Genomic DNA, 20,885 nt, shown 5'->3' with positions numbered 1-20,885 from the left:
AGAATAACACCACACCACTTGAAGATGGAGAAACTTCATCTTCATGACAAGGAATAATAGTCACTTATCTTTTATGTAAGATCTTAAATAATTGATCTTCTTACAGATTTTTTCTTGCCAGCTCAAATTTTCATACACTTCAAAATAACACTACTAACGAAAATAATAACTATTTATAAGAACGAGTTCCACAAATATCAAATCTAATAAATAGTGAAATGTATATCTAATTATATTTAAACCAGGATCTAGAATCCACTCTTGAACAAAATTTGAAAAAAAATAGAAAAATTAAAATTCAAAATTTTAAAAACATAAAAGAAAGAAATTCTCTCATTATCCGACATTACTATATAAATTTTGAAATAATTCTAACCATTTAATTAAACATTTATATAAGTTTCATAAACATTTAATTAAAAATCTTAATAAGAACTATTCCATTTTAACAAATTATATATATATATATATATATATATATATAATTTGGAAACAATGATCATAAAACTAAGTTGAATTAGTAGATTGTGAAAAACTATGTGAAATACAAAATTGGTGGCTCATTTCTTTGAAGATAACATACATTTACAATCTAACTTTTTATATATAATTATATTATAACTTTTAATATTATTATTTTAATATTTAATATTTTTTTATATTATTTAATTATAAAATTATCTTTTATTATATATATATATATTTTTTTTAAATTCATCACATAAAAGAACTCTAACAAAAATTCTGAAAAGATATTTTCCTTTCTTCAAAGTGTTTCAGAAAATAAATAATACTGTTAGAAAAGTACAGAGTACTGTGAAAGAAGCTTTTGGATTTAAATTTTTTTATTTATCGCGGAATTGAATCCCGTAAATGCGAAGAAATAAAAAAAAAAATATCCCACTGGCGCTTATCCTCAAAACCCACCCCTGCTTAGAATAATAAATGCAGAGTGATTCGTTGGGAGGAGCAACAGCACCATGTCGAATCTCATGAATCTCAAGGATTTCGAATTGAGTCACAAGGATCGCTCCATCGAATCCCTCTCCAAATGGAGATCCGCCGTGTGGCTCGTCAAAAACCCTCGCCGACGCTTCCGTTGGGTTGCCGATCTCGTCAAACGCAAGCACGCAGAGGACAAGCTCCGCAAATTGCAGGTTTCTTCTCTCTTCTCGTTTTTCCTCACTTCTGCGTCTGTGCTTTCACCTAACCGCAAGCTGCTCAAAAAATTAGGTCATGAATAGTAATACGTCGTGTAGAGACTCTAAAAGACGAAACCGATTCAACACTATAGACGTGAGTCAAAATAATTTGAAACGAAACTGAGTCATCGGCGAATCTAGCGGTGCCTGTTGGAACTTACAATAGTGTTTGAAATTAAAACCAGAGAGCGAGTTGTAGCACCGGGAATTTCTTATTGCTACTACTATTGTTAAAATTAGGAATATGATTTATGAAATCATGGTAAATCTTAGAACTGTGATTTTAGGCATTTTGTTTGGTGAAAATATTCATAATATTTATATTCATATTTCATATTTCATATAATAATACATTTGAAAGGATTTTTAGAAGTTGAAGAAATGAAAAACACAAATACAAATCTGTAATGTTTTATCAGTAAAATTAATTTATTATATAGTGGATTTCCTTTTGGAGAATGATTTTGTGAAGAATTTGACAAAACTTATTTCCGAAAATCTTTGTTTCTCAAAACATCATATGGAATCATACCTTTTCTAATTTCATAGTTTTGAAAAAGTTAAAAAAGTTCATTTAATGCTTGAAATGACTCTGCAACCGTGATTTTGTTGATAGGTCTCATTTTGTTAACGATGAACAAAATCACAATTTAAAATCCTCATTTGATCTAAATTGTACTGTGTTTTAAATAGGAATTGTAATCGTTACGTTTTCGTAGGCCATTTTTTATGCAATGGAAATTTACACGGTTATTGTGCCCCAAAAATGGGGTTGCTGGAAAGTCTGAAATCTCTGACAATATTTCGGTCGGATTTTGGCCATTTTTTATGCAATGGAAATTTACACGGCTATTGTGGCTGCAAAAATGGGGTAGCTGAAAAGTCTGAAATCTCTGACAATATTGCGGTCGGATTCTGACCGTTTTTCAAAATTTTGTTGAATAAATGGCTTTTCATATGCATATTTTTGCAAACAGAGAAAACTTGAAGGATGATTGACTTTAATGCTAATAACTTATTATTATTATTATCACTATTATTATTATTATTATTATTAGGGAAAGTATACCGAGTTGTATACCACTATGTGATAGCTTTAGAAAAAAAATATAATAAAAAATAAATTTATATTTTAATGATAGAAAAAATTATTAAAATAATATTAATTTTAGTCTTTAAATGGTCAAAGAACCTTTTTCTTTTTCTTATTATTATTAATCTATTTAGCAATATAAATCTAACTTATTATACATACGCATATTCAAATGAGAAGAAGAAATTGCCTTTAAGTTAAGGCATACTGAAAATTCTTAATGTAACTGTATTTAATATGGGAATAAAAATTTAATAAAGTTTTTTTATCTTTTGTTTTTAATATTTTAATTCTTTATTTGATTATTTGTAAATAAAAAAATATATTTAATGCACTGTGTAACTTTCAAGTATAAATATAGTGGCAGTTATACATTTACATATTTATATATAATAGTAATAAGGAAAATATTTATGTGATACTATTTCAAAACATTACATTGACTTTACAACCCACTTTAATAATGTAATAACGTATATTAGAATTTTAAAATAAAAAATAAAATAAATATTATTATTTGGATTATAAAATAAGTATCTTTGTATTGGTGATGGGTGTCAAAATGTCACTACCTAATGTTTATGTGGTCAATATTCCGAGTGGGCCACCCATATCTTTCTTGCGGATTTTCAGTCCTTTTCTGTGAAAATTGTGCAGAGTTTCTGTACAATATTACTTATGAATAATGGAAGTAAATATTCTTTTGTAAGTAAATATGGAAGAAAGTATATAATTGAGTATGAAACACGAAAATATTTTTTGCAAAAATTGGGATTTACTTCTGTGTGTGATTTATTTATTTCTTAGTAGTTTGTAGTATTCTTTCTATGATTTTGTATGTTTTGTTAATAAATTGTACTTTCCTATTTATTAATTTTTTCATACTAAAAGTTATAAATAGAATTGAGCCATATGAGAAGTTACAAAGTCAAAGAAAAATACTTTGTTTTTTTTACTCCAGATTTTTAGTTTGTTTATACTTCAAGTTCTAAAAAGATAACTTGTTTTTTTTTTTACCATAACAGTGTCATATTACTATATTAAGATCGTTTAATAATGTACACTTATCATGTACTGTGGTTAAAGAATCATTATATACATCAATGGACTTGGTCATTGCCCAGCTACTAACGTGTCGTTATCACATTCGTTGGTGTGGTAATCCAAAAGACAATTGTTGGGTTTTCTTATATTTTAATTGGACAAAGTTGGGAATGGACGGCAACAAACGTGACTGTCAAGGTTGACGCGCAATAAAGAATGTGAAATTATGCTTGTCGTCTTTAGTGTGTCGCGCACCGCTAGTTTTTTTTTTTGCGACCTTTAACATTTTTTAGCAACGAAGTTTCCTGGAAATTTCCACGACAAGCTTTTACTTTGGTGATATAGTTGATGCGATCGAACTTTTTTTTGGGTATAGTTAATTGATAAGGTTAAAAGAAAATAAAAGAGAAAAGGTTTGAAAAGATATCTTAGCATTTTATTTTGTTTTTTAATTAAGTAAAAGAAAGTAGTTCTTTATGTCTTTTTTCTGGGCCATGCCCTTTTTCATTCTCTACTTTGTTCGCATCCCAACATACACATTGGCTTTGTTGAGTGCTTCAACTAAATTTTGCATCTATTGGTTTATGAAAAACGATGGTTTAACAGTTCAGTTTAATAATATAATAATATGTATGGGTACTTAAAGTTAAAAAATAAAATATAAAAATAAAATATTAATATTTTAGATTTTGAAGGGAGTGTTTATTAAGCAACAAGTGTGTCTGTCCACTGCCCACCCCGTTGATCTATCACTCTCGTTGGTGCACGTGAACTTGATACGATGGAGTTTAACAATTCTAAGATGATGGATCACATTATTAGAAAATAAATGAAGAATTCATCAGAAAATTAGAACACTAGGAATTTTAATAAATTAATGATGTCTCATGTAGAATGAACTCTAACAACATTTCCTTTATCACCATTCTTCTATTATTTTCTCTGTTCTTTATTTGTTAGAAAGAATGTTGTTAAGATTCCATGTTTACCTTCTATTATGTGTGGGAACTTATCTTAGAAAAGTCAAATGACTTAAATCTTGCATTTCATCCCTATATTTGAAAACGAAACAGAAACGGGAAAAGAAGTAAATATCGTACGTGTCAAGGACTGTGAATGCTGAAATTGGGGTATAATTTTGATATTCATGAATCGGTACCATTCATCCGTCATCACATCGGGCTAAGTAGTTTAAATTTATAGCACATGCTCTGTTCTAGAGTGATGTATTGTAGGAGAAGCAGGACGATCAAGGAGATCTGTTACGCAGACAATGAGAGCTGCTAGAAATCTTCACATTATGTAAAGCAAATATTATAATTCTCATTTGAAACAAACCTTACCCCTAGAATAATTCTAACTTTAATTTTCTACAGTATTTTAATTGTTGATCATAACATAAGTTCAATTTAGCAAGGATTGTATGGAATACCTATTCTGTAAACGAGATAAGATACAGGATATTGCATTTTTTATTTGAAGGACATGTCATTCTAAGTGCTAAATGCTAACGCATGACCCTTGTTCCCCAAATAATAAATCTTCTTTTCGATATACTTTATTAATTTGTTATCTAGTTTGACAATATTTTGTTCATTAACTCCATCAGGGAACGTTTCGGGCCATTGTCCATGTTGAAAGGGCAGCAATGCAATTTATGGAAGGTAAGGTGCTCTATTTTATAATTAAATTTCACATGATTGCTTAAGAATTAACCACTTTTTCTTAACGTGTGGTCTCTTTCTTATAAGTTCATCTGGTTTTCTTATCCAGCTATTGCTCCAGCTGAACACAAGGTGTCAGAAAAGACGAGACAAGCTGGTTTTGGCATTGAACCAGATGATATTGCCTCACTGGTTCGAGGCCATGATTACAAGACCTATAAAAGAATTGGTCAAGTTGAAGGGATTATAGAGAAACTTGGCGCCTCAGTCACTGATGGTGTTGGTAGAGACAGTATAGATACTAGGCAAGAGATTTATGGAGTCAACCGTTATACTGAGAAACCTTCTAAAAACTTCCTGATGTTTGTTTGGGAAGCACTGCATGACTTAACACTTATCATTCTCATGGTCTGTGCATTAGTTTCTATAGCCATTGGGCTTCCCACTGAAGGATGGCCAAAAGGTGTTTATGATGGTGTAGGAATCATACTTAGTATATTCTTGGTAGTCACTGTTACTGCTATCAGTGACTATCAGCAATCCCTGCAGTTCAGGGATTTGGACAAGGAAAAGAAAAAGATCTCTGTTCAGGTCACAAGGGACAGAAAAAGACAGAAGGTCTCAATTTATGATTTGATTGTGGGAGATATTGTTCATTTGTCAACTGGTGATCAAGTTCCTGCTGATGGCATTTATATATCAGGATATTCTTTGGTAATTGATGAGTCAAGTTTGACAGGTGAGAGCGAACCAGTAAATGTAGATGAAAAAAGACCTTTCCTTCTTTCGGGAACCAAAGTTCAAGATGGTCAGGGGAAGATGATAGTTACGACTGTTGGCATGAGGACTGAATGGGGAAAGTTGATGGAAACTCTAAGTGAGGGAGGAGAGGATGAGACTCCACTACAGGTGAAATTAAATGGAGTTGCTACAGTTATTGGTAAAATTGGTTTGGCTTTTTCTGTGTTGACATTTCTGGTGTTGACAATAAGGTTTGTGGTTGAAAAAGCAGTTAATGGTGATTTTGCTAGTTGGTCCTCAAATGATGCATTGAAGCTGTTGGACTACTTTGCTATTGCGGTAACAATAATAGTTGTTGCAATTCCCGAAGGATTGCCGTTAGCTGTGACACTCAGTCTTGCTTTTGCAATGAAAAAGTTGATGAAGGATAAGGCACTTGTGAGACATCTTTCTGCCTGTGAAACTATGGGTTCGGCGACTTGCATCTGCACAGATAAAACAGGGACATTGACCACTAACCATATGGTGGTTAATAAAGTTTGGATATCTGGAAAGAGCATGGAGATTAAAGGTTACGAGAGCGTTGACAAACTGAAGACAGAGATACCTGAAGAGGTTTTAAACATCCTTTTGCGAGCTATATTTCAAAATACTTCTTCTGAAGTAGTTAAGGACAATGATGGAAATACAACAATATTAGGAACACCAACAGAATCAGCATTATTGGAATTTGGCTTGCTTTCAGGTGGCGATTTTGATGCGCAGCGTGCAACATATAAGATACTTAAGGTTGAGCCTTTCAATTCAGTCCGGAAGAGGATGTCTGTGCTAGTAGGTCTTCCCGATGGAGGTGTCCAAGCTTTCTGCAAAGGTGCTTCGGAAATAGTGTTAAAATTATGTAACAAAGTTATTGATCCTAATGGAACAGTTGTTGATTTTTCTGATGAGGATGCAAAGAATGTCTCTGACATTATTAATGGCTTTGCCAATGAAGCTTTGAGAACTCTTTGTTTAGCTGTCAAAGATGTAAATGAAACCCTAGGGGAAACCAGCATCCCTGAAGATGGTTATACTCTGATAGCCATTGTGGGAATCAAGGATCCTGTGCGCCCTGGGGTTAAGGAAGCTGTTAAAACTTGCTTAGCTGCTGGAATAACTGTCCGCATGGTTACCGGTGATAACATAAATACAGCGAAAGCTATAGCTAAAGAATGTGGCATACTTACGGAAGGTGGTGTAGCTATAGAAGGATCCCAATTTCGTGACTTGTCTCCGGAGCAAATGGAGAGTATTATACCAAGAATTCAGGTCTTGATCTCATTGTAAATTCTGTGATTTTCATCACTCATTTGTGAAGCCCATCTTTCTAAGTTTCTTAACATTGGTTTCAGGTTATGGCGCGATCCTTACCTCTTGACAAGCATACCTTAGTAACCCGTTTGAGGAATATGTTTGGTGAGGTTGTAGCTGTTACTGGTGATGGAACCAACGATGCTCCTGCACTACATGAGTCAGACATTGGGCTTGCTATGGGCATTGCTGGAACTGAGGTTTGTATCTTGTTTAAGACAAACTATTGTCTTCAGTTTTGGCTACATTTTTACTTTCCCTCTTGCCCCTCCTTTAACTCTTTTGTTTAGAGTGGTGGAGCCTCACTGAATCCTTAAATAAGTCTGTTATCATTTATATTCAGGAAGGAGTTAAGTCTATACTGTAGAGAAAAGAAAACTTCAATTTTTAGAAAACCTTGCGATAGTTTCTCTCTTAAGTTCGTGAACATTGATGCCTTTCGGACATAATCTCCCATTTTACTAGTATCTATTTATTCTCAAGGTTTAATTAGTCATCTAATCCTTATAGCTAAAAAACCTTTTCCTTTTAAATTCCTAAAGATACCATTTTAATCCTTTCTTAGTCTCTGCATATACCATTTTTAATCTTATTACTCCTTACATCGAAGATTTAAAGGGACTCAAAATGGTATGTGTAAGGCTAAATAAAGATTTTTCAAGTTCAGGGACAAGGACTTTAAGGAAAAGCTTTTGTAATTATAGGGACAAACAACTATTTTCAAAATCCCTGTCCTTTTTATTGCCGGTTTGCTGTTATCAAAATTAAATAATGTTTTCTTTTTTAAATTATCCTTTTACAGGTTGCCAAAGAAAATGCAGATGTCATTATATTGGATGATAACTTCAGTACTATTGTCAATGTTGCAAGATGGGGACGGGCCATATACATAAACATTCAAAAATTTGTGCAGTTTCAGTTAACAGTCAATATTGTTGCTCTGATTATTAACTTTGTTTCTGCATGTATCACAGGTTTGTCATGAATTTTTGTTTCCACTGGTGTTCTTAAATCTGTTTCAAAGAACAGAAGATTAAGTTTTTTTCCTTATTTTTCAGGATCTGCTCCCCTCACAGCTGTTCAGTTGCTTTGGGTAAACTTGATTATGGACACTCTGGGTGCATTGGCCTTGGCCACTGAACCTCCCAATGATGGACTTATGCAAAGACTCCCTGTTAGAAGGACGACAGATTTTATTACCAAATCCATGTGGAGGAATATTTTTGGTCAAAGTATATATCAACTAACTGTGCTTGCGGTTCTCACTTTTGACGGGAAGAGACTACTGAGAATTAATGGTTCAGATTCAACTATAGTGCTCAACACTTTGATATTCAACTCCTTTGTATTTTGCCAGGTAAACTACCGATGCATCCTCACTAACACCAATTATATGATGAATGTAATTGACGAATATATGACTAATCTTTTTGAAAATTAAAAGTGGAAGAAAAAAGTTAACATTATTGAACGATTTAGTAAACTTTGATACAATTAGTGTAGAAAAATTAACAAATATATGAAATAAATACTCAATTTGATTGCGAAAAGATTGAAACAATGACAATGGTGCATGAATTAAAATTTTATACAAATGTGTTCTTAGTTAATATATTTTCTTGTATTTAAGTTTTTTTAGATAGTGACACTTTTAACTATTGTAAAGAATACTGTTAAAAGTCCTATTAAAAAAATGACTTAGATTTTTTTATCAGCATATGACTTAGATGGTGTAATATTAAAATACTAATTTTCATAAAAAAAATATTCAGGGAAATGTTATCTAGTCTCAATCATTCACGAACTCAATTAGGTATTTATATGATTAAACTTTATCGAGTGTACAGATAATCAAACGAAAATTTATTATAAATAATACATTATTTGACACTAAAAATCATTTAATTCAATCACTGCTAAGGTAGTTGGCTTTCTTAACAAATTTAAAATGTTTCTTTTTATTTCCTTAAAATTGTTTGCATGGCTCTTTAAACACTGAAAATTAGGGTTTTTTGAAAACCAAAACAATAATAAATTTATTATAAATGAAAAAGTTACGAAGATTTATTAGAGATAAAAAAAATTGAACATTTAAGAGGGACAAAAACATTTTAATAACAAACTTAAAATTCATATGAATGGTGATTTTTCATTGCTAACCGTGTACGGCTATAAAACTCAGTTTAGCATTTTAATACCTTTGATATTGCCTCAAAATTTGGCCTTAAATAGTATTGTAAACCATTGAAGATGATATTTATAAAATGATGAAGATTTCCAGTGTATTGTGCTTATTTTGTTTGGTTTTTCCCTTTGCTAGGTTTTCAATGAGATAAACAGCCGAGATATTGAGAAGATAAACATATTGAAGGGGATTTTTGAGAGCTGGGTATTTTTTGGGGTTATTTTGTCCACGGTGGTATTTCAGGTAGTGATAGTTGAGTTTCTGGGAACATTTGCAAGCACAGTGCCTCTAAGCTGGGAATTCTGGGTACTCAGCGTGGTAATTGGAGCAGTTAGCATGCCTATAGCTGCTATTCTTAAGTGCATCCCAGTTGAAAAAACAGATTCTACAGACCACCATGATGGTTATGAACCACTGCCTTCTGGTCCTCAGCTCGCATAAAATACGCCAAGAGTATCATATCTTTACCCTTCTATCATCTTCTTTTCTGTAAATCTGCCTCAAATTTTGGCCTTTGTGTGCCGTGCTACAAATCTTGTCTCACTTCTAATTTTTAAGAAACTTTCTCAAAAAAAAATTTACTCTAATGGGACTCTACTCGAATTAAATCAATAATTCGATGGTGTTTGGTTTGGATATTGGATTTATGATTTACAAATCCAATGAACTTAAACCAAATCCATTATGTCAATTTTCCTATTATTAAACACTATTTTGATGTTTTGTGGTATGTTTTTCTTTTCGTAATTTCCTTATTATTTAGTTTATGTAAACCAATTCAATGATAAGACTGAATTTTTTGAATAAAATTCAGAATGTTTTTTGGAAATAATTTGTACTTTTGTTGATTGAACTAATTGAATCTTTTTTTAGGTTGGATTGAGATTTTAGTTGTGAAAAACATTGAAAAAATGATTGATTTGAATTTATTTTTAAAAAAATTATCTTTACTGGAAACATCAAGGTATTTTCAAAAAAAATGAAAAAATGGTGTTTTTTCTACAATGATTCGTTTTGTGATGCAGATTGTGCATATCATTCACAAATTATAATTTTTTTATTTATTTTTCTCTTATAGAAATAAATAAATTTGACACATTTAATATTAATATTAAAATAGTTATAATGTAAAATTATATAATTTTAAGAAGGAAAAAATAGAACCTTTCCCTCTTGTCCACTTCGTAATAGATAAGGGATGGGGTAGAAATTTCACATTTCAAGTATATTTGGCGTGAATAAAAGTTCTCAAATGTTGTTCCATCATCTTATTCTGAGTGAATTTAGTCTCAGGCCTAAATAAACTCCTCTAAAAATAGTCTGTTTCATTTCAAGATCTTAGTCTTAAAAATAAAACTAGGTCTAACTCCTATCTTATGTTTTGTGTAAAGTTCAACAATTATTATAGTCAAAATTTGACGCAAAATCCGCTTCCATTACCACTGCAAATCTCAAGGTTACCAACCAGGAGTTTCAAACTTGTATAATTGATAAAAAAAAGTTGAGTTCAGTACTTCAAACTATCAATATATCACAACAAAATTCAATTTGGGATTGTTACTTAAACCAGGGTAAGCTTTAACAGTTAATAAATAAAAACGCAATACTATTTATTTATACTCCTTCATTTTTTTTAAAAATGTATAAATACTAAAAAAAATTGATTCTATTAAATTAGTTATGCAATTTCCTGTTTTATCTTTTTTTTTACACTGCATTAAATATTAAATTGATTAAAGATGGAAATTAAGCACGATAAAACTTCAGAATAACATGAAACATAAAAGAATTCAAAAAAATATAAATAGATTAAAATGTAGGATAATGCCAATACCTAGAATTAATTTGACAAATAGAATAGCCTAAAGGAGTCGGATTATTACATGGACAAGTCATCCTCATTTCACCATCTCTGATACGGAATGTTCAATCCTGGTTCATTTTCTGTGGCTGTGGAGCAATAATGCCAAATGTATGAGCTAAACAAAAATCTAATTTATAAAGTTGTAAAACCAATAAAGCTTAAATACATTTAGCATCCAATATCAACAATAAAACAAAATACCAAGAAAAAGCAACTGTCAGTCTCAGCTCATAAACTCTACAATTTTATGCTCTGTAGCTGCTCATGCGCTGTAGTCTGAAATCAGGAAAAGAAATAGTACGAAGCCATGAGCCAGATTCCAAACAACAGCATTACATAATTTTCACCCAGTAATAAGGTATATTATACTAAGTAGAACAAATTTCATTAAGGCATGTTGGATAACCATTGGAGGAGCAATCAAACATTCTCACCGGCCAGATGGACTTTCAAACTCAAACATAGTTTAACACTCTTTTTGCCGAAATTTAAAACTTACAACTGGTTTTGAAACCAAGCTGGTTGCGTATATAAGAACTCTTCACATTATTAAACTACTTGTTTTTCTGACTTCAAGAAGAAGAAGAAGAAGAAGAAAAGACAGTAGCACATAAAACTAACTTTGGCTGCTAGGCTAATTTTACTAAGCTATTTTTTAAACATGATTCCTATATTAAATTTTCAATCCATATTAACTTAATTCTTTTTTTTTATAAATAGATATAATGACTAATTTGGAATTCAAGCAAAGCTAAATCTTAAAAGATGCAAAATATCTTAAACCATATATTTCTCGAAAGTGTAACAAAGAAAAAGAAAATCAGTTGCCTCATTTCTCTAAGAAAGATATAATCCAAATAATTGCATGACACAAACTTCTAAAGCCACAGTCACTGAAATAATGCACATTTATTAATTAATCAAAGCATTGAAAGAAACATCAGCTATACTCACTTTCTCTAACTTTAAATTAGCTTCCTTGAGTGATCTCACGAGATGAATTATTCGGTATTGAAGTTTTCCATTTTCTTCGGTAAGTGTTTGAATCTGCAAATTAAAATTAGGTATGATACTTAGCTATTTAAAAAATGTAATGTAAATAAACAAGCCATATATGAGGACAACCTTCTCTTTTTCCGAACTAATTTCAGCATTTGCAGCTTTCAGCTTTGACTGAAGATCATTAATCACTTTCATGCTTTCCTCGTTACCAGCATCTGAGCAAGTTTCATATACAAGCAATTTAGGTCCACAATCTCAAGGACAGTCAATCTGAAAATACCAATGGTTGTGCTGAGTACCTTAGCACGTACCTTTTTTATTATTCAAGGTAGCTTCTAGTCTTGATAAGCGCTCCTACAATATAGATATGCTGATAAGAGAGTTGTAACTTGTAAGAAATACTTCTTTTAAAAATTTTGTACAGGAGACACTGAAAAAAACTATTTTTGTGCTGTATTTGGTTGAAAATAAGATGAAAATTTTGTAATTAAAACGTCAAACAAAAAATAAAAACACAAGTTAATGCTCTCTCAAGTTCTTCCAATTCTGACAAGGGAATTTATTCTCAAAATCCTTTTATTTTCATTATAGAACAGCAGTGTCTCACAAGCCTTACCACTGCCAAAATTTCATGCAATTGGTATATCAGCAAGTTTATGGTCAGAATATAGTGGAAGCTCGATTTCATATCTGCCCAAGATATGGAAAGCAAAGAAAAAATAATGTTTGGGGGAAGTCCTTTGCATATCTATTTTTCAGAGTCAAATACACTCTAACCTCAAGCCATACGCAGTTCACTTCCATATAATCTAGGTAATTGATTTAGCAATAGAATTACTTACAAAACAGTTCAACCTTGTCTCTATTCCAAATAAAAGGAATATTGGTGCATAACATGCAGGAAAGGGGGTCAATTATAACAATATTTTTAATTATGCACTCGTGGTAAGTTATTATCATAAAACTGAATTTACATGAGAGCACTATAAATAATCAATTTCCTAGAAAAATGATGACTTATAAAGGAGCTATATAGTGCAGTTTTCGACATAGATAAACTTATATTTTTCACTCATGGAAATCATTCCAGGGATATTCCAAATTCTGTTTCAAGCTATTGTCACAGCCTTTACCTCCTACATGAAGTGGATGCAAACTACTAAAATAATCAAAATAGAAAGTGGTACCAATTACCAATCAACTGAAAATAATTAAAAATACGAAACTAAGGATATGTCTGTATTGTTGGAAAGGGATGAATGGAATGAAGTAGGTGAAACAATAGAAATAAACCTCAGTCCTATTGTTTGGATATATTATGAGTAGAAAAAAAAATTATTTCTTCGTTTGTCTAAGGAATGGAACAGAATAACTTATTGTTTTTTATTCATATATTACCCTTATCCAAACTATGTAAACTTCAATCATGTGTTATCTTCATTCGTCACATGCTAATGACAACATTTTGCAGCAACTAAGGTAGTAAAAATATGTTCTGGAAACTAAAATACTTTGAGGATAATGAAACTAACATCTCCTGAAAGGCTTGACTTGGTTTAGATAAGAATATCATTTAAAAAGTGATAAAATCATTTTCCAAATATAACAATAAAGAAAATAAATTAGTTGCCTATCTATGTGGCTAGAAAAATGTGTTTGGGAGATCAGAATAGTTATTGAATAAGCCAGAAAGAGGGACATGCAAAATATAATAATTATTAGTTAAATCATAATTTTTTAAAACTAAAAGAAAAGTCGTTATTGTACTCTTTAAAGTGAAGGAGAGCAATCCTAATGGAACTTGAGAGAATATTTTGTTGTTAAGTTACAAGAAGATATTGTAACATTAAGTGTCCAGTTGTAAGATACTAGAGATCTCTTTGTAATCATTACTTTAAGGATAAAGTTCTCTATATATGAATGCTTATGTATTGTTTCATTAATTCAATTCAATAAGAACTTGGGACAATGATGACTTGTGGATTATTACATGGCTATAGGGATTCTTGACTAAAAAAATCACTAGAAATTATATGTTCTACTCTTGTGCCCATGAAATTTGGGAATATCTTAGAAATACTTATTCCATGTGACAAGACATTTCTACATGTTTAGAGTTTAATTAGAAAGCAAGATCTTTAGTGTCAAACAAGGCGCCCTCTCTGTTGCAAAATACAATGGAATACTGAAGGGTATATGGATTGAGTTGGACCATATCAAAATTTGAACCTTGAAAATGGCAGGGATGTTGTCATTTCAGTGCATTTATTTCCATTAATCCAAAACACAAGCTAAAAGTTTTCTTTAGCTATGGAACCAAAAGAGAAAACCCGCTCTACTGCACTAGTGTTTTTCAGTAGTGAGACATACAATGAACCCACAATCATCCTTATTGTACTGCTCTCTCAATAAGCTAAGATATGACTGTTTTTGAAAATAAGCTACACACAAATGGTACAGCTCCAGAATTTACAGGTAAATTCAGGAGATGCAAATTTGTAATGCAGGGTTAGCCAAGGGAGAAACCAAACACACAAAAACAAAGGGGTGAATAATATATATACAGTTTCGGAGTGAATCTTGAATTGATTATATGAGTTCTTTCTAAACGTGGCTACAAATGCTATTTATACATCTGTTAGATAGATCTTACATTCAACTAACGAACTAGTCAACCTTAAAGCCTAAACCCTAAAGTCATGTGGTATGTCTCAACTAGCTACAGCAAATGGAAATTTACAGGGAATTACAATCACAATCGATCCACTATATAAAGAAACCACGCACTAGAGGGATTCAAAATGGTACTAATCTAAGGCTATACTAGGAGCAAAAGCAAAATATAAGGAATATAAGGAACCAACAAAATGCTAATTCACATCTTGTTGCTTGATAATGGAAAATGCCTTTCAAAATGTCACAAGAGAGGTACAAATATGAAAACTGCACTCTACTTTCAACATTTCCACATTTCTGTCCTACAAAGTAAATACAACAATAACTTTCTACCATCCTATCACACTAAAAAATAGAAATCACGAGATAAAATGTCAGGTAAAATTAGCAATCACTAAATTGACGTTAAGAAAGAAAGAAAAAAACTAAACTAATAAATATTTCACGCTTCAAGAAGAAAACAGCGAATCAACTAAACTAATCAAAATTTCCACGATTCAGTAAGCAAAACGGAGTTTCACTCCACTTCATACTCTGCGAATCAACTAATTGACGTTAAGAAAGAAAGAAAAAAAACTAAACTAATAAATATTTCATGCTTCAAGAAGAAAACAGCGAATCAACTAAACTAATCAAAATTTCAACGTTTCAGTAAGCAAAACGGAGTTTCACTCCACTTCATACTCTGCTACAGTATTTTTAATTCACCGGATTTTTTCCGAAATTTATTAAACAATTGGATTGTTCATAGCTAGGAATCGGAGTTTGGATTTGGTTGAATAGGAAACGAAAATGCGAAGGAGTGAAGTAACGGATTTAGAATCGGAAATAGTTAGAGGAATGGTAGGTTTTGAAAGGAAGAAGGAATGAAAGAGAGCGATAAGAGAAGAAAATGAAGAGTGAGTGACCTCTGCTTCTGAGGCTCTCTGATAGAAAGGCTTTAAGGTGAGTTGAAGGTCCACCACCATTTTCGCGCTCTCCGCCATTGTTGTGTATTCCTCTCAACTGCAACCAAACCAAATGCACAAATAACAAATAGGTTTAGCTTAATAGGGTGGGAGACTAATACACGTGACCACCATGGAATTTTTTTTACACCGTTGGATCCTTTCAATTTTAATCAAACTTTTTTTTTCTCTTTTTCTTTGTCTGTTATATTTTTTTATTTTATTTTTCTTATCAGTGCATGTATTTCAAGATTCATTTGAGCATATCATAGTGTATTAGAGCGTCTCCTTATTAATTATAATTTAGAAGAAATATATTTCAACGTACTTTGTTTTACAAAACCTTTTAAAAGTATTATGTATCTACCAAGCAAAATAGTTTATGATTGATCGTATAATTGCTTATGTGTAGGTAATTTTTAGTTTGCTTCTTTCAAGATTTTTTTCTTAAATGTTTACAGTCGGAGTAACCTGAAAAAACACTTTGAGGCTAAGTAATTATTCTTGTTAAGAGTGTGTTATAGTGAATGGTAAAAATGTACCTTACTTCTTCAGAGAGTGCTTTATTTATAACATTGGTTTATGGGTCTTGACCGTCGTACATAAGTAATTATCTGACATGCATCGTAATCATTTATTATTAGGGATGTACACAATTTTAACTGGTTTGTCAGAGATATTTTCGTAAATTTCGAGATACAAATTACGACTCATTCAACGTTACTATAACTATTGTTACCGTTATTTGTTGCATACCTCGAAGTGTTTTTTGGCTCGGACGGTCAATCATCTAGGTCGAGACTGACTCATTCGATACCATTGATACATTTTATAAGGAAATGTTATTAGAATAAATATTTATAAAACATGATAAGAATCAAAGGGAAGCATGAAGATATGATTATGGTGTATTGTATTAAGGAAAATATTATTTTTATTTCCGCGAGAGTTATATGCATAAAATAAGAAATAAAAAAAAATGGGTTTAAAATTTGTGTGGTTGCGTGATCCATGTATCTATAGGATGCATTTGCAAACAACTGAATCAGTTCAATAAGCATCAATTGGTGTGATAACGATTCAATTACTTATTTGAATTTGATTTGGTGTGGTGCAATACGAAAGCGTTATTGTGTTGGTGCTTTTACCATTCTTAACTTTGGGTTTTACGCCACAGAACATTGATTTTGGAAATAGTTTATTTAGGTAATTTAAAAAGGAAAATGTATATTTTGGAAAAAAGAATTCCAAGTAAAAATGATTTTTAATTTAACCGTTAAAACAATGTTCTATCATAGTTTTAGATCATTCTAGATCCTTCGAGCCCACCGTTTTCTCCTATTTCATCTTCTCTCAGTCTCCTACTGTAAATTATCTTTCATTCTTCATTCTTCATTCTTTCTCTGCACGCAACAACGCAAGCCTAAAACTGCGCTCCGCCAAGAAGGTTTTCTCCCTCAGCTTTTCTACTTGTCAGCGTTTTCATTCATTCGCTCTTTTTTTCTTCAATTTTCTTCTTTAACTATTGCTTTGATAACGTTTTACGTTGCAATCAATATAATTTCACCTGCTTCTTGTATCGAAAATGATTTCTCGGAGCATATAATTGATGCGTTTTAACAATTAGGTTAACTGTTGTAGCAGAGTGTTTTGGGAACTAAGTTCTTACTTGATTCTCTTACTGCTTCGGATAATTTGAGTATTGAAGTATGTTTGAATGAAATTATTTTTAAAATCAACTGTGTTAAGAATAATAGTTAATTTCTGAAATCTAATCATTTGTAGTTTATTTTTTCAACAGTTTATTTTTTATTTTTTTAGCTCCATTCACGCTATTTTTCTTATGAAGTTGATTTTTCTACATTCAAATGAAATTGATAATCTTAAATTATCTGAAAAGTAATCCTGATATTGGATTTTATATAATTGATTGTTGAAATAATTTATTTTTTGCAGTTGTCAGACATATATCTCATGGATACTACAAAAGGGAACACTGAAAAACCGTCTTCATTAGCTGCAAGTGTTACTTCATGTCGAAAGAAGAAGAGTGAAGAAGCCACTTTTTTGGAGGACGTGAAAGATCACATTGACGAGTTTATTCATGCTTCTATGGATGAACATAAAAGTTGCTTCAAGAAAACAGTTCAGAAGGTTTGTGTAGAGCCTAAGCTTTCTTATCTGGACAATTGTGTGCACCACATTGTAATCTACATAGTTTGCGTTTTTGGTTTATTTCAGATGTTTGGTATGTCCAAGGCTGTTGCAGAAAGGAACACTGACACTGCCAAAGAAGTTGAGAGTTCTCTGCCTCTTCAGACAACTTTGCAAGGTTAACTTTGCAATGATACACATTTCTTCCTTTTTAGAAATTAATTGTTTGTCTCTGTTTAATGACTAAATAAAAGCCCGTTTTCATTTACTTTGTGTTTAGAGCAAATATTTGTATTATACACTATTATTATTGACTTTAGAAGACATGTATTGTATGTAAGGTCTTACTATTGATCTGGGATGAACAATTATTCAACTACTACTCATTTGCTTGAACAACTAGCGAAATTGTTTTGAATAAGTAAACCAAAGAATAAATTTAAATCATAGTTCGCCAATTAAAACAACTTGGCAACAACTAACTCCCTAATCAGGCTGAGACACATGAAAATTAAGCAGTTAAGAGCATATAAAATTATGTTAACTTTATTATGGATCAGAATGTTAGGAACTAAAAATTGAAATTAGAAAAAAAAATGAAAGAATTGATTGAATAGAATGAAAATAAGAAAATACTAGGAAAACACTCTTTTCCAAGGGTTTTCTCTTTTACAAAAAAACTACCTCCTATTTTTCTTCTATTTTTCTTCCCCTTTTAAGACCTCAAAACTACCTCCTAACTCGTTCATTTTCTAACTATTTTAACTAACTTATTCTACAATAGAGAACTCATACAAAATGGTTGAATCTTCAAAATATTTTCAACGACAAGAAAGTACAACTTAGAATCTTGGGATATGATCCTTCTAAAACAATACTCAATTTTATTATGATATGTAATAATAGTCTAATACCTCAGGCATCAAAACGGCATATTAGAAACATCCGGAACTAATGCCAGGAATGCAGAAATCACTTGCTGGATGGAAAAAAATTAGAATTTTTGTTGACGTCAGTTAAACACTGGAGCTTCAGGTTTCTAAGCCTGAAAATCAGAAGTTACAGAGAGCAACCCCAACCCTCCCCCCTCAAGGAAAAGTCCAAAAGGAGCAAATAAAAATGTTAGCAGAGTTAGTATAAATGTACTCAACTAAAGCAGCATACGACGAATGTGAAGATATAGCCATCAATAAATTTATAGAGCCAATTATTGATAGATATATAATGATAAGCATGTTGGAATTTCCCATATCATTCTACTTAGTTAAAAACTATTTATCGAAATTAATAAAAATGTTCAGCATTATGCAGATATATAACGTATATAAGAACAGTGGTGAACTGGGTCAAATGATGTCAAACTTGATTTTTTTTCTTTTTCTTGCATGTTGTTTAGTGGCTTCTATGATTATGATAGGTTATAATTATAATACATGAGTAGAAAATAATTTTATAGAAAAACAAGTACTTATTTTGGTTTGACAGAAATAAAAGGTTGTTAAACTGATTATATCGATCATCAAACTGCAGTGGACACTCCTCATAATACTTGAACAAAATTTGTCCCTGATAATGTTGATTTCATAGAAAAGATATACAAAAAAATTGTCCCTGATAATGTTGAATTCATAGAAAAGATATACAAAAAAATTGTCCCTGACAATGTTGAATTCTTAGAAAAGATACATCAAATAATACAAAGAAGGTAATCAGAAAATGATCTGATGTTTGTAAAAAAGAAAAAAAAACTAATGAGATAAATTTACTGTAGTTGACATGAGATGTTCAACTTTGTAAACTCTTTGTAACTTCCTGGGAGGTATTCTTGGAGGTAATCCTGTTCTTGATTTGTTGTTATGCAGAGTTATCTCTCCTATTAGATTGGGGTTTCTATCAACTTCCCATATTGTTTCAATCAAATGACGAATTTCTGGATCCATCTCTGCATCTTCCCATTCTGCTTTTCTTTTCTTGTTTACATTCCATGCTCCTCCTTTCCCTCTTCCTTTCTCACCACATTCTTTATTCATCTTCACTGCTTGATAACAAATCACACTTTCTTTTGCACTTGATTCTTTTCTCACTTCCTCAACTCTCTCCTCTCCTCACCTCACCCCATATATTTATAACAAATGTTTACAAGAGTAAAAGATTACAAGATCATAATTTCATTTTCAAATATTTTCTTTCTGATTTTCTTGTTCTGTTTATCATACCAGTTTCTATTATTATCTGTTTATATCATCAGTTAAGATTTTAATTATTATGGATTTATTTCAAAATATATTATACATATCCATAAATTATTTATTGATTGCATTTAATTATTCAGTTATATTCAATGCAAAATAACAACTTTTGATCTAGATTTACATAACATTCGTTAATATGTATGATATAATAATAACAAATTATATTTTTGAAAAATATTTTAGATTTTTAAAATGAATATTTATTTAAATGGTGTATCTTTTCATTAGGTAAAAATAATATTTTTGAAAATTGAAAGGATATGAAATCAAGAAATCAAATCTAAAACAAACTGATCTTATGAAAATTAGAATATATTCAAATCTTTAATTTATCGTCGTATATTTATCCATTGAAAAGTAATCTTTAAAATTTAATAATTAATATAATATATTAAATTAAAATATATACTCAATATAAAGATCTGAAATGAATGTCATAACGTATAAAAGCAATACAAATTATACTAATAGTATTTATCTTACTATCTATATATATTAGTAAAATAAAAAATAAAATAAAATAATGAATTGATATTAAAATTAAAGATATAAATGTATTTTAAATTTTATAAGATCAGCTTGTTTTGGTTTTAGTTTTAATTTCTTAACATTTTATTCTTTTTATTTTTTAAAAATATTGTTTTTATTCTATAAAAAAACAGAGTATTTAAATATATTTAATTTAAAATATTTTCAGAAATATAATATGTT

At 30.8% G+C, this 20,885-nt stretch overlaps 3 protein-coding genes across 3 annotated transcripts; 2 read left to right on the top strand and 1 right to left on the bottom strand.

Annotated features, from left to right (window-relative positions):
• Positions 1–754: 754 nt before the first annotated feature.
• On the top strand, positions 755–10,009 carry LOC137830551 (calcium-transporting ATPase 4, plasma membrane-type-like). Its single transcript, XM_068637974.1, has 7 exons — positions 755–1,157; positions 4,949–5,003; positions 5,113–7,052; positions 7,136–7,294; positions 7,897–8,068; positions 8,153–8,451; positions 9,415–10,009. Exons 1-7 carry the CDS (start codon positions 981–983, stop codon positions 9,718–9,720), a joined length of 3,108 nt encoding a protein of 1,035 aa, XP_068494075.1. The 5' UTR covers positions 755–980; the 3' UTR covers positions 9,721–10,009.
• A 1,051-nt stretch (positions 10,010–11,060) lies between these two features.
• Positions 11,061–15,883, bottom strand: LOC137830552 (uncharacterized). The gene is made up of 6 exons (XM_068637975.1): positions 15,730–15,883; positions 12,457–12,499; positions 12,269–12,360; positions 12,098–12,190; positions 11,345–11,419; positions 11,061–11,229 (listed from the first exon to the last, which is right to left on the bottom strand). Exons 1-5 carry the CDS (start codon positions 15,805–15,807, stop codon positions 11,381–11,383), a joined length of 345 nt encoding a protein of 114 aa, XP_068494076.1. The 5' UTR covers positions 15,808–15,883; the 3' UTR covers positions 11,061–11,229; positions 11,345–11,380.
• Positions 15,884–17,073: 1,190 nt separating this feature from the next.
• Positions 17,074–18,321, top strand: LOC137830550 (uncharacterized). The gene is made up of 3 exons (XM_068637973.1): positions 17,074–17,215; positions 17,725–17,922; positions 18,010–18,321. Exons 2-3 carry the CDS (start codon positions 17,743–17,745, stop codon positions 18,103–18,105), a joined length of 276 nt encoding a protein of 91 aa, XP_068494074.1. The 5' UTR covers positions 17,074–17,215; positions 17,725–17,742; the 3' UTR covers positions 18,106–18,321.
• Positions 18,322–20,885: the final 2,564 nt, after the last annotated feature.

This window comes from Phaseolus vulgaris, chromosome 7 (assembly GCF_000499845.2).
Source record: "Phaseolus vulgaris cultivar G19833 chromosome 7, P. vulgaris v2.0, whole genome shotgun sequence".
In the NCBI taxonomy this organism is placed as follows: Eukaryota; Viridiplantae; Streptophyta; class Magnoliopsida; order Fabales; family Fabaceae; genus Phaseolus; species Phaseolus vulgaris.
The sequence above is the reverse complement of the archived record's forward strand: the minus strand, read 5'-3'. Positions and strand labels throughout refer to the sequence as shown.

Excerpts from the sequence above, each read along its gene's own strand:
- LOC137830551 (XM_068637974.1), top strand. The coding sequence starts at position 981 with ATGTCGAATCTCATGAATCTCAAGGATTTCGAATTGAGTCACAAGGAT. Across the intron at positions 5,004-5,112 it reads AGCAATGCAATTTATGGAAG|CTATTGCTCCAGCTGAACAC; the intron begins GTAAGGTGCTCT and ends TTTCTTATCCAG. Across the intron at positions 7,053-7,135 it reads GTATTATACCAAGAATTCAG|GTTATGGCGCGATCCTTACC; the intron begins GTCTTGATCTCA and ends CATTGGTTTCAG.
- LOC137830552 (XM_068637975.1), bottom strand. The coding sequence starts at position 15,807 with ATGGCGGAGAGCGCGAAAATGGTGGTGGACCTTCAACTCACCTTAAAG. Across the intron at positions 12,500-15,729 it reads AGAGAGCCTCAGAAGCAGAG|GAGCGCTTATCAAGACTAGA; the intron begins GTCACTCACTCT and ends TCTATATTGTAG. Across the intron at positions 12,191-12,268 it reads TTAGTTCGGAAAAAGAGAAG|ATTCAAACACTTACCGAAGA; the intron begins GTTGTCCTCATA and ends TTTAATTTGCAG.
- LOC137830550 (XM_068637973.1), top strand. The coding sequence starts at position 17,743 with ATGGATACTACAAAAGGGAACACTGAAAAACCGTCTTCATTAGCTGCA. Across the intron at positions 17,923-18,009 it reads TCAAGAAAACAGTTCAGAAG|ATGTTTGGTATGTCCAAGGC; the intron begins GTTTGTGTAGAG and ends GGTTTATTTCAG.